This window comes from Actinia tenebrosa, unplaced genomic scaffold, assembly GCF_029948245.1.
Source record: "Actinia tenebrosa isolate PJP-AT-01 unplaced genomic scaffold, QUT_ActTen_1.0 PGA_scaffold11__36_contigs__length_13525064, whole genome shotgun sequence".
In the NCBI taxonomy this organism is placed as follows: domain Eukaryota; kingdom Metazoa; phylum Cnidaria; class Anthozoa; order Actiniaria; family Actiniidae; genus Actinia; species Actinia tenebrosa.
In genome coordinates, this window is record NW_028292571.1 from 9,999,028 (window position 1) to 10,012,657 (window position 13,630).

A 13,630-nucleotide genomic window follows, 5' to 3' on the forward strand; every position below is an offset into this window, starting at 1 on the left:
ATCCGGTTACTAAAAATAGCCCAACCGGGAATTTACATGGCAAGCGCGCTATGTTAAGAAGTTTGCCTCTCTTATTTATGCTTTCTTGACGTTACTAATAGGACGTTTTAGTATAATTTTATGCTTGAATATAAAGTTCATCGCGCTGTGATTGGTCCATCGACCAGTAATTGTGAGACGACATTCACTGCTCGAGCTCTGATTATGAGATTTTCCAAAGTTTGCCAGAGTGAATGTAATACTAAAACGTTTTTTTTAAATAATCAGAGAACCACAGGGAACCCAATCCAATTTACTTGTTATTTATTAAGAAAAATATCAAATTTTCAGTGTTTTATTTTACATAAGATAGTTAACACCAAGCATAACAATAATCAGCGTGACAATAGCCTCCACACGAAGACCCTCATTACACAGGTCATTAGCACAACAAGTAAATTCACAATCACTGTGTCCTTTACACAACTCCAGACAAACGTCTTTTTCGCTGCAGGATTTGCCGATCTTGCTACCAATCTTTAATGTCATGCATGTCTCGTTAAGCGGGGTAGGGCATGTCATCACTCTAGTCTTGCAGTTGATACTGTCAGTACAAGTGTAGCATTTGAGGAAATATGCTAAAGGAAAGAGATATAATCGTGATAATAAAGGTGAGTCGGGGAGTCGGGGAGTCGGGGAGTCGGGGAGTCGGGGAGTCGGGGAGTCGGGGAGTCGGGGAGTCGGGGAGTCGGGGAGTCGGGGAGTCGGCGGGGAGTCGGGGAGTCGGGGAGTCGGGGAGTCGGGGAGTCGGGGAGTCGGGGAGTCGGGGAGTCGGGGAGTCGGTTAGTATCACGGTTTATAATTAATAGATCTCTTTCACGTATACAGCAGCCATCTTACATTAAGGGGTGCCCAGGGAGCAAAATAGAAATATTATGATGCATAGAGTACGAAGGTACTTTTTCAAATGATTTTACGCTTTGGTGCTTTACATATCGCTCCAACAACCAGCAAATTAAATTTTTTTTATTTGTTTTTCACAGTAGATAACGTAAATATACATAAAAAGACGCCCTGACAGCTGTACTGTCTATATATTGTCCAATATTTGCTTCCTCGGATTCCCATAATGGCCGCCGTATGACTATCAGTAAAAAAAGGTCTTTTAGTAATTCTTTGACTTCGAATAGCGCAGCGCAACCCTGACCTCTTAAAAACGAAGACAAAGGCGAAATTCGGACAAACAAACTTACAAGTTTACTTTCAGCAGATAATTTTCACAGCCGATCGCAGTTGATCTTAATTTACATGGGTTATTATTGTAACTTTAAGTAAAAATAATAAAATCGGTTCGTATAATCCTCGTAGCGGTTAAACAGAATGCAATGTTTATCCGAATCTTTAAGCTATTTCTAGAATCAGTGCGCTGCGCTATTCATAACATTTAACATTTTAGAATAATTGATAGATATTGGTCACACCATTGTGTATTATTCTTTGACAAGATTATAACTAATGATAGGAATTAATCTTAATTGACATCTTATATCGGTCATATAAACGCAATACACTCCATTCCCATGACACATGATAATATCTTTAAACTTCAGCTAAAATATCAAATAAATTTCCTTTAAAACTCGTAGAATTATTTATAGCAAATAATCTGCCGGCGCTATAAATTACCAATTTTTATTGATTATTCTCATTGATTTACTTCAATTATTATTATTGTCTTAATTATTGATATCTTGAATCGAATTACTTTATATTTTGCAATTTAGTGTGTTCCTTTTTTATATTTTGTGTTATTTTTTTTACGAGTATAGTTTTCAATTAATATATCACTTTTAAGTTACACTTCGTTCTCATTCAAGACATTCTATATCGGGAGTGAAACTAGATATATAATCCAGCTGTCATGATTGACTGGTCTCATACTAATGTTTTTCGTGAATTTGAGAAGCAAAAAAAACTTATAACCAATTCATTTAATGTTTCCTAACTTTTTAAATCTATTCTTTCTCAAACGATCTTCTTTCAACTACAATGGCAATGTATGTTCGTCCATATTTGATATTATATTTTCGAATAAAAAAAATGCATTACAAATAATTCATATAATGATGAAATTCTCTGAAACAGAACAAACTACATAGTTAGAAAGTTAGTTCACGCGCAGAAGTAGGCTTAAATTTTGGCCAAAAAGGGGTTACTGCGGTTTTCGATATTCTGTGAACTCAGACATTCCAACAGCTTTTTGTGAAATTGGTATTTCCTTGCCGCCAGTCAAGGACATAAAAGGTACTGACTGATTATTTTTTAAGTGAAGGCAACAAAAAAACAAATTTCAGCGTGCAGCTTGTAAATACCGAGTTTGCAGAATATCTAATATCAAAGTAAAGCTACCTGTAGGAAGAAGAGAGAACAAAACCAATGTGAAGACAGCGTTCTTCATTTTTTTCCTCAGTTGTTTTTCTAAGGTTTGTAGCACTTTAGTTTTAGTTACGTGCTTTGGGGACACAGAAATAATGGGTTGAGCGATCAAGCACAAAACAATCCAAGTAGAGGCTCCTGGAAAACAATAGAGTAATCGTAATTATTCTGTTGTTTCCTCGGAGCCTCGACTCGGATTGTTTCGGGCTTAATCACTCAACCAGAATATCGAAAGCTGGTTGTTCCTTTTTACATCCCGAGGAGCAAGTGCACATTACGATGACCCCTTACGTTTACACACAAATACATACCTCTTTCCCCTCGCTGTCCACGCTGTGGACGCACACCTTTTCTCCGTATACATATCTTATTAGTTATTCATTTGTATTGCCGACACATAGAATATAAGACTGCGTTCATAATGTATGGCAGAGGGGGGGCAGGTGAAATTGAGGGGGGATCGGGCAAATTTTGGTAGGAAAAAGGGGTAGATGGGCAAATTTTTATCAGAAAAATGGGGGGGATGCACAATTTTTGGAAGAAGCTACAAGCCTTGCTTAGTTGGGGTCGTATTTTTTTGCATGACTTTAAGGGCGGGGGGGGGGGGGGGGTGTTAAGGGTTATTCTGGACATTTCAAATTTTCACCTCCCTCTGCCACACATTATGAATGCAGCCTAAACTATTTCAAACCAGTTACAACAATATTCATTGATTATGACGGATATGATTCTGGTTGCAAGCAACGTTCACATTTTTGACGACACCCCTTTAATTTCCTGTCCAACCAGGACTAAAAATATCACCACGTTTCTCGTCTAACATCATCTTTCACTTCATTTGCACGAATAATGGATTATATACTCCAGAATCATAAAAACGCAAGCGAAAACGGCTCATACAAATTTCCGTCTCAACGGCAAAAACAATGGTCTCAACCAATACCATCGAACAAAAAAAGAAATCGAAAATTTGCATGTATGTAAGATAAAAGCGTTAGAATAGAAGTACTTGATATAACAGCTTGTTCTGGTGATTATGTAAGACGGACTCTTGAGAAAATAATCAACTTGATCCAATTTTCTAGTCTATCTAGGTACCTTCTCACTGCGTGAAATCAAAGGTAAAAGAGTATTAACGAATCTTCGTTCATCCTTTCACAGTTGATCAATTTAAGAGTAAGTATCTATTTTGACTTTTATCAGAATTACTGTTACCTTCGACAGGCAATTACTACTGAATAGCTCTTGAAAAAAACTCAAATTGTATGTTTTTTAAAACACTATTTTTTATTTTATTTATTTATTTTTTATTTTTTTAAATAATCTTTATTCCATCCATCAAAACAGAAAAAAGAAAAAAAAAGAAAATTATTTACAAATACATTAATATAATTTAAAGATCCGTTTCCATTCTCTTTGACTGTCTTCAACTAAGTGTGTTTCCTGAGTGAAAATTATCCCCATAGAGGCACCGTGATTGAAAAGCCAATGAAACATTTTTCTCTGCTTTGCATAGTTTCCAAGTCCCCTGACATTAAGCGACATTATCTCAAAATTAAAACGGTTAAATGCCATTTAATATGTAGTAATTCTGTTGCAATCCTCCTTAGAAACACTAGTTATTAAATAACTTATAGTAGATAAATCATTAAAGCATTAGATTGTATACTAAATATATATATATATTAAATACCATGTTCATTTGCTAATTTCGACCCGGCAAAATGATCGATGCATTTTTTGGAAGGAATATCTTTAAGGATTACAGATACCTTTGATGGGAAATTACAAATTCCCATGCAGGCCAAAAAATAGTATTTAAAAGATAAATAATACTAAAAAAAGATAAATAATTCCATGGTGCCAAACTTTTTGTCTGATTATGTTATTATGTATCTATTTTATATATCTATCTAGTTCATTTCTTGACTTGATAATGACGTCGTGCAACGTCGAAACGTCGTCACATTTTTAACATGTTTTTATCGTTCAATTTTATTACAAAATGTTTAAATAAGAAGTTACTTATTACATAAATAATACTAACCTAAAATAAGTAGATAACAGTAGATTTCATTATTTTGGTTAATATTATGGCCAGCGCTCGTAAAAAAATATCACAGTTATCTGACATTCGGCTGAAATATTTGTAGTTAAATTAACTGACAATTGGGTGAGAGAGAGAGAGAGATAAATCTTTTGATGAGATTTGGGATTCTGCAAAGTACCAAAATAAGAAAAGAAAAAGAAAAGGACGAAAGAAATTGATATTTCTTGGCCTGCGGCGAAGAGCAAGGGCTCTGGCCATTTTGGCGCATGCGCAATTTTCTGGAAGTGAAATATAATCAATTTACCATTTTCCATACATTGGTTGACTGGTCAAACACAAAGCGCTCAAGCGAGGCGCCAAGATACTTTCAAAGGATTACCTTTGAGTTTGACCAGTGAACCAATGCATGGAAAATGGTGAATGAAAATCAGATGCTTTCAAACAGAGTTCTGTGTTTACTTTCGATCAAAGTAAGAATTAGAAATGGGGAACATTTCGCCGCTAGCCAGAAGAAACGCAGGATCTGGGATTGAAAGAGCACTAGCGAACTCCGAGAGCTTTGAATTTGTGACGTATTTCCGCTTCCAACCGCCAAAAAAAAAAATTAATTTAATTAGATTTAATCAAAAAAAAAAATTTCGACAGAGTATCCAGGCAACTCTGAATATAATTATATCCCCCGCCGAGTCTGTTTAAACTTTGGTATTGCTCGTTCTCTATTTTTAGCGTCCAATATATTTACACCATTTAGAGTATCTAATAAACATTTTAATGATATCGAGACACGGTGTTATATCTGTCACAAATGTGCAGGATGTGTATTTTAAAGACACGAAGTAAAACGACCACTTTTAAGTTAAGAGCCGCGTTGTGATGACAACCAAAACCTGCCTGTCATTGAAAGTGTAACGTCAAAGCTTAGAGGGAGATTAAAAATATATCTGGTAAGAAACTTCTTTTTATAATATTCTATTCGTTGTTTTGTTTTGCATTTTTATTTGCTCATGAAAATAGCGACGCTTTCGCGGTGAAAGGATATTGATAAGACGGAAGGACAAATCAAAAAATAGTGAGCTTTCTTTAAACTTGAACTATTCCGTGTATCCAAAAGCTTCCAACTTCAAACATCATATCACGAATGAAAACATGCGAAGCTTTTACTTTAAGCTTTAGACTTACCGCTCGCAAACAATATTCCAAAATTATTAATGTTAGATTTCGGTTTTGAATGAGATTTTCTAAAAGTATATACCAAAAGAAGTAAAAAAAAAATAAGATGTAGGTCTTTAATTGAATTGGATTGCTCAACTTCCTTGGGAATCAAATGAATAGGATATATGGCTCAGGCTTGGAATAGGGCTTTCAAAATTAGTAAGTGACTGATATGATTTTTTTAACTCGAATAACTTCAAGCCCTTTCTCTACATAGTCATACAATATATGTTGCTGCTGTTATATTTCTATTCAGTCTTATTGAAATTTTCTTTTTTTCTAATCTTTTCTATTTTTTTCTTGCTTGAAATTTTTCTAAAAATATTATTGTAAACCTACTTTTTCTTTCTTTCTAATACTGAATTCTGTTTTTTTTCCTGTTATGTCTTATGTTTTCTAATTTTCTTTACAAAAATATTATTTCTAAGATTAAAATTGATTCAATACTCAAGTCATATTCTCTCTTTATAATTGATTTTTTATTCCTGCTTTTGTCCTTTATTTTGTCTAACCCTTTGCAAGCTGAAATGTCTATTTTGAAAGATTATACTTAGATTCAAAAGTGTTAAGTTTTATTTAAGTGTTTTGTAGATTAAGTTTTTTTAGAGCTTGTCTTCACGTTAGTAAAACCGCTCAGTTAATAACCCCAGAGTCATTTTTTCTTTTTTTTTTTTTTAATCTGCTATCTAGTTTTCGTTCAAGAACTCAGGTTCATCTAAGACCTCAGGTTTGCTTTGATTTCTAAAGTCGACTTTCTTTCATTCATTCATCCATGCATCCATGCATCCATGCATCCATGCATCCATGCATCCATGCATCCATGCATCCATGCATCCATGCATCCATGCATCCATGCATCCATGCATCCATGCATCCATGCATCCATGCATCATGCATCCATGCATCCATGCATCCATGCATCCATGCATCCATGCATCCATGCATCCATGCATCCATGCATCCATGCATCCATGCATCCATGCATCCATGCATCCATGCATCCATGCATCCATGCATCCATGCATCCATGCATCCATGCATCGCATCCATGCATCCATGCATCCATGCATCCATGCATCCATGCATCCATGCATCCATGCATCCATGCATCCATGCATCCATGCATCCATGCATCCATGCATCCATGCATCCATGCATCCATGCATCCATGCATCCATGCATCCACCCAACCATCCATCCATTCATCCATTCATCCTTTCATCCATTCATCCGTCCGTCCGTCCGTCCGTCCGTCCGTCCGTTCGTCCACCCACCCATCCATCCATTCATTCATTCATTCATTCATTCATTCATTCATTCATTCATTCATTCATTCATTCATTCTTTTATTGTCTTATCTTTAGTCGACATATCATCTCCTTTATATCCATCTCTCATACCTGTTCACTGAAAGCCGTTATTTAGTTTTCCGCCACTTTTGTTTACAAATTGTATTTATGACAACCTTTATTTAAAACGAAATTCAAAATTCTTTGTGCTCTTAAAATCTTGACCCAGTATACTCAAAACACTTAAAAGGTGGTCATTATTGTTTGAGTACGATGTAGTGACGTAACTCACCTTTATTTAGAATCAGACTTCCTCTATATATTCCCAGGCAACCTACCAGAGAGGTAATGCGTTAATTTTAGAGAGATTTACAGAAAAATATTTTCAGGTAAGAAAATGAAGAACCCCTTTTTTTTTTAATTTAATAAATTAACAGAGATACTTTCACAGATATAGTCGCTTTAGCGTCTCGAATTGTCAGTTAATTTTGCCTGCTTTTTAAGAAGGAAAAAGTATAAGGGTCTTTAGGTTATGACAGGGAATGTCTTGAAATGATTTGTCGGCCTTTGTAGAAAGCAGAATTGACCACTTTTCGCTTAGCTTAACAAAATGTTTGGTAATTGAAGGATCATTTAGCGCGGAGTGCTTGAGTAAAAGTCTCATGAGCTTAGCTCTTGGAGAGAAGACAGAAGACAGAGAGTCTACATGTTTAAAGAAAAGAAGAAGAAGAAAAAAACAAAAACAAAAACAAAAACAAAAGAGAAAAGAAAGGAAAAAAAAAAGTCTCATGGCGGTTCACGTAATGAAAAAAGTAATAAAATTAGGAATTAAGCAAGCAATTAGATTTGCGTAAGATGCAAGCAAATAAAAAAATAGATGAATGACCGAACTAGTAAATGAACAATCTAACTAACCAAGCTAATAACCAACCAATCTACCGACCAACCAACCAACCGACCGACTATTTTAAAATAAATGCATTTGGGTATTTAGAGAACAAGCCTCCTTTATTTGTTTTGTATTGAGACAGGATCTGGAATGTCCAGTCAAATTTCTTTGTCTTTCAATATTTCAAGACAAATAAGGATGAATCAATTGTAAATAACTACTTCGATTAAAAAAGGCTTTCTTTAAATAAATTGCAAGTTCAATTAGCAGTGAAGAACGTAGCCTTGCCTTTGCATCGAAGCGAGACGAACGGTGAGCTTGGTTGATAAAGACATCTAAATAATTGCCCAACGTGTATAAAAGGTCTCTATCATTGTGAAGTTATGGCGCAATTAATAGCGCATAGCGTATCGATAGTTATTTGTCATAGTTTTTTAAAGAAATGAGATTTGTTTATTTTATCGGAATAGCCTTTTTTTATTATTTAGAGTAGACTACATGTCTACTGGAAAAGGTTCGAAGCGCCAAGAGGTGTTAAGGGCGACTTCCTTTTTAACTCACACAATCTAAATTATTTACAATTGACAGAATTTTTTTTCCTCAGGCATAAAACACAGATGACCAATTAGTAAATAACCCTTATTCTATCTTCTAGAATAACAACATTTTCCCACTATTTCTTAACCTAATATTTTTGGAAGCCGAAACGTCTTCTAATTAGGAAAATTGCATGAAGCAATTCTTTAAAAGCCACTCAATTATGAAAAGCTAGCTTTTATTTCTTTTTATCGCTTGCGATTAAGAGTATTACGTAAAACTGCATCGCCTCGATACTATTAATCATAATGATAGTGAACTACCTAGAGGCCAAATTTCACTTTAAAAAATAACTGCTCTAAATCTCGCGTTCTGATTGGTTGGGAGCGCGTGCTTTATGAGAGCACACAGCACGCGCGCGCACTTTCAGTTTCGTCAGTCATGTAATTTGTATTTTATAAAAGAAATAAAAAAACTTGCTTGCTGTGCTGTGTGGAGTTATAAAGCACTTGGGGATTGGCAGAACACTCGAGAAGTGTCCAGAACCACTCCGCTACGCGTCGTTCTTCTCCTAACACTTCTCTCGTGTTCTGCTAACCTCCACGTGCTTTGTGACTGCACACAGCACGCGCGCTCGCTCGTTTTCTATTTCTTCAATTACGTTCATATATACATTCGCACATGTATACATTTTATTGCAAGAACGTTGCCATTCATCGTTCAACAATATAATGAAATTGAATAGAATTGAATTTATAGTCCAATTTACCGCTGTGTTTCTCGATTACAGACTCATTTAAGCGGCGGGGCTTTAGCTTTGTTTTTTGTTTTTCTTTTTTTTTTTTTTTTTGCAGAATATTCACGTGTTCCAGTCAAGGTCCGTCGAGTTTCAATGAAGTGTTTGTATTGTTGAAGTTGTGTATTATTTACTTTATCGTTGGTATTTTTGAATATTTAAACACTGATAAGAGGTTAACGCTGTGTAAACGAGTATATATTCAAGGGACAAAGCGGCGGTAATTTTGGATTCGAAACTGGTCAATTATTAATTGTATACACTTATTTCAATAAAGTTAGTCACCAAAAACCTAGAAAGCTGAGATCACTGAGCATCATGGGAAACTTTTCATATCAAAAAAAGCATATATATACAAAGCTTTTTTAATACAAACTGCAGCTCGATGATGCTCAGAAGAGGTGAGACTGTAACCGGTAAAAGATTGGCAAGTCCATGAACAGTTATCGAGCCGTTGAACGTGTAAAACGAATCTACCCATAATCCTGGTCTGCCTCAGCTTTATAGCTTTTCAGGTGACTAACTATTATTGAAATAATTGTATGATTCTGTTGAATATTGCTGTATCCTCTTATCTCATTAAACCTTCTAATTACTAAGATGAGGCTAAAACAAAGAATATAACCAGTTTAATCTTAATGATATTAGTAATGAAGAAGGTTTAATGTGTCTAAAGGATGCAGCTAAATTAGACGGAATCATATAAATGAAAATCAAAAGGCTTAATCACGAAGGAAAAAAGAGCAAAAACAAGTAAACGAAGACCAAAAGAAAAAAAAAAAAAAAGAGAGAAACCGCGTAAATAAAAGTGAAGTTACCACTCTTTTCGCTCGGCTACGCGTTGATCAAGACAACAGTCGTAACAGGGATATAGGGCAATACACTGCCGCCAATCAGAGAATATAAAGATGCCGACCAATTTATTTGATTGACGGAAATGTATTGCCCAATTTTTTTGTCGCGCCATAAGACAATGCCAAAAATGGGTGATATCGCAAAGCTGCGAAATAGTTAAGGCGTTCTACACCTTTGAATAGATATTTGTTAGTGACACACTAAGGATATAGCCTAGAACTATAAAAGTTCCGCTTTATTCTTGCACGCACACTGAAAGTTTAAATAAACGAAGATAAGAGCAAAATAATAAGAGGTTTATAATTTAAGAAATTTAAGAGGTTTAAAATTTTAAAGGAAAAACGGCCTTACGTTTTACGTTTTCTTTTCACAAAAACATTTTACATTTTAAGTCCAATTTTTACAATTTTTTTTTGTAATTTACCGGGGGAGGGGAGAAGGGGAGGGGGAAGCCGGCCCCCTTGGTCACCCCCTGGCTACGCCCTTAATTTATTTTTTTCTGATTCCCTTCCCTCTATTAGGTTCTCTATTCTACAAATAAATTACTTCCGTCTACCATTATTCACATACGTAGAAGAAAATTCTCAGCACGAAGATTCATTTGAATCAAATTAAACGGAGACGCTCAAATAATCAAAATTGCTTTCTTTTCATGCTAACCTTTACAATCATTTTCATTGTTTTCACTTGCAGATATTTTCACAAATTTCCATATTCCTTCAATGCGGTTTCTTCCACAACCAGCTGGCAAACAAATCTGTCCAAGAATTACAGCAAGATCTACGTATTTTATAGCCTGGATCAATTATATGGTATAAGGGCATGAAGGAATACTTGGTTTGGTAATTCCACGAAACAAATATTTTTTGAAAGAATTCATCGTTGAGAGGAATTCAAATAACACTTGAATCAAACGCTAAACTGTACTCGCCAGATACACGAAAAAACTAGAGCTAAAAGCAAGGAGGTTTCATAGAAAGGAATCAAAATATAATCGTCAGAAAAATATGTTGATGGAAAGAGTAGTATAAGAAGACTTCAAAGTTAACGACAAAATACCGTTATTCTAACGAGCTGAAAAGAGACTAGTCCAAGCAGAAGGAAATAATTGAAATTTCATTGAATGGAACAAATGATCTTCATTTCCTTAATCTAAAATAACTTTGATCTGAGAAAGGAATAGGAGTAGGCGTCAATTAAATGGAAAACTGTCGGTGAACAAGCAAACGGTAAGCAAATAACTTGCTTTTTAAACCTCTCTTGGTAAACTTTGATAATCTTATGAATTGCTGGCAATGGATTTATGAGAAATTGATATCGGAGGGAAAAAAAACCTTCTGGTGAATTTAATGACGTCTTTATGTACCGTGGCAGGAAAAGAACATCCAAGATTAACAAAAACCGGCAGTAAAAACTGAGAATTTAATTTGATGGGGATTTGATTTAAAAAAAGGTAAACAACGGCAATTCTATGAAGATTTTAGCTTGTTATTAACTGTATTATCGAATATCAAGCAAGGCTTATCTAAAGAGCAAGGTAGTATTCGAAGTATGGGTTATTCTGTCGAGGGAATCATCGAGAGTAGCTTAATGGTTTTGATTTGCTCCTGTGCTATCATTGGTAATGCGTCGCTATTTATCATCGTCTTTACAAACAAGTCTCTACGAACAGTTTCAAATTATTACGTTTTGAGTTTAGCAACCGCTGACTTGGTAATAACAGTTGTCAGTGGGCCTGTGACTGCAGTAAGCATGCTGCAAAGAAAATGGGTCTTTGGACCTTCTTCTTGTACAGCCTTTGGGTTTATTACGCTACTCACATTTGTTTCTTCGGTGTGCAACTTGGCAATGATCGCCTTGAACAGATATTTTTATATAGTAAGATGGAAAACGTATAAGTCTAACTTCAAATCTCGTAATGCACTGAGATATGGCATATGCGTGTGGATTGTGTCATTTATTTTATCAGTACCACCTCTTTTTGGCTGGAGCGAGATACGGTTCATTAAGGAAAAATCATATTGCTTTGTACACTGGCCATCTGATATGTTCTACATGTATTTTATGGTGATCGTTTGTTTTTTTGGGCCATTAACAGTCATGATTGTCTGTTACTATAGAATCATTTCGTTTACAAGATCGTTGAAAAAGCGTCTTTTCGCTCCTTCGGGGAATTTGCCAAACTCAAACCTTCAAAGAAGAGAAACTAAGCTCATATCAAACGAAGAGTTAAAGCTTACAAACACGCTTTTGATTGTAGTATCGTGTTTCGTTTTCTGCTGGGCACCGTTTGCAATTACGATGTTTTTCGATGTATATCATCCTTATCCGATACCAAGAGGCATTCACGTAGCGTCACTGTGCCTCGGTTATCTAAACAGTATGTGCAACCCGATTCTTTACGGCATTCGTAGCTCAAACTTTAAGAAAGGATTCAACAACTTATACTTTAAATGCTTACCTTGCATTTTCAAGAAAGGAACCTTGACAAGTTTAGTTAATTCGGATTTAGTGCAAGATAAACAATGCTCGATTATATCCAAAAGAGTTGAATGCAGAGACGCCGATGGAGATGATAACGCAATAATTCACGTGCAGGCTTTTTATAGTAGCACATTTAACAAAGTTTCGCCAACGTTTTCAAACAGTTCTGAGAAATCAAGAAACGGCAGAGATATCGTGAGGAAAGAAAGCATCGAGATTGTTACAAGCAACGGTTTATAAATATCTAGGAATATTTAAGATGATTCGAGAGTGCTGATTGGCTGGCTTATTTTGGGAGACTGAGGAACAATGAAAACCGACTTTCATTTACCATGGATGGAGTCAAAGTTGGAATCAGAGTCCGAAGCAGATCATGAGAGAAAAGTGAAAACCACTGGTCATAAGTGTAAGTGCAAGCTCAGCCAATCATCGCGCAGAATTCGCGATAGACCGTTAGAAGGTTTACTAAAACTGCATAGATGAGCCACTCGCTGCTCAATATGATTAAATTTGCTCGAATGATAAAAAATAGGGCTACGTAGTTTGTAAATTAAAGCGCGACTCCAAAATGATAGGGCATGTATTTCTAGAAGCTTTTTCGTGTTGCGAGTGATTTCTACAGAATCCAACTAGCCTATTTATAATTGCGCGTGCAAATTCGCTAGACAGGGTCCCTGAAAAACAACCTAAATAGAAATCAACTCCGTCATTAGACATAAAGGTAATCACCTATGAAATAGAATTTATATATATATATATATATCTATATATATTTGCACATATTTGTATTATAGTGTCTTTTATTAGTATACGTTATATTTATACGTCAGTGTCAAAAGGTTTACATATGATTACAATAATATGCCAAATAACTCTAATTCAGCCGGAATAAACCTCAAAATTGGACTGTATTATAGAGGCCTAACCAAGGCTAAATTAACACGTTTTATGCCGTCATAGCCAATACATCTATTTTTGTATAAATATGGAATAATTTTCTTTTCCTTAAACAATTTTTTTGGCATGGTATCGAGATTTTCATTTTATAGTGTCTTTGAATTAGAAAAGGTAATGCTGTTTTTCAACTTCAAAATTTCGGTACT

General features: G+C 35.3%; 2 protein-coding genes across 4 annotated transcripts; one reads left to right on the plus strand and one right to left on the minus strand.

Annotated features, from left to right (window-relative positions):
• Nucleotides 1-286: 286 nt before the first annotated feature.
• On the minus strand, nucleotides 287-2,610 carry LOC116299639 (uncharacterized). The gene is made up of 2 exons (XM_031708332.2): nucleotides 2,389-2,610; nucleotides 287-617 (listed from the first exon to the last, which is right to left on the minus strand). The coding sequence occupies exons 1-2, from the start codon at nucleotides 2,435-2,437 to the stop codon at nucleotides 340-342; spliced, it is 327 nt and encodes a 108-aa protein (XP_031564192.2). The 5' UTR covers nucleotides 2,438-2,610; the 3' UTR covers nucleotides 287-339.
• Nucleotides 577-13,321, plus strand: LOC116299612 (5-hydroxytryptamine receptor 4-like). Of its 3 annotated transcripts, XM_031708298.2 has the most exons (3): nucleotides 577-650; nucleotides 3,501-3,591; nucleotides 10,737-13,321. In XM_031708298.2, exon 3 carries the CDS (start codon nucleotides 11,595-11,597, stop codon nucleotides 12,765-12,767), a length of 1,173 nt encoding a protein of 390 aa, XP_031564158.2. In that variant the 5' UTR covers nucleotides 577-650; nucleotides 3,501-3,591; nucleotides 10,737-11,594; the 3' UTR covers nucleotides 12,768-13,321. The 3 variants fall into 3 exon arrangements, with proteins under 3 accessions (XP_031564158.2, XP_031564150.2, XP_088883941.1); XM_031708290.2 differs by lacking the exon at nucleotides 577-650 and having other exon boundaries at nucleotides 3,452-3,591; XM_089027815.1 differs by lacking the exons at nucleotides 577-650; nucleotides 3,501-3,591 and adding an exon at nucleotides 9,250-9,291.
• The last annotated feature ends 309 nt before the right edge of the window (nucleotides 13,322-13,630 follow it).

Bases quoted from the DNA above. Each gene is read 5' to 3' on its own strand.
- LOC116299639 (XM_031708332.2), bottom strand. From the start codon at position 2,437: ATGAAGAACGCTGTCTTCACATTGGTTTTGTTCTCTCTTCTTCCTACA. The intron at 618-2,388 runs GTAGCTTTACTT...TCTTTCCTTTAG, and splicing joins GTTCTCTCTTCTTCCTACAG to CATATTTCCTCAAATGCTAC.
- LOC116299612 (XM_031708298.2), top strand. From the start codon at position 11,595: ATGGGTTATTCTGTCGAGGGAATCATCGAGAGTAGCTTAATGGTTTTG.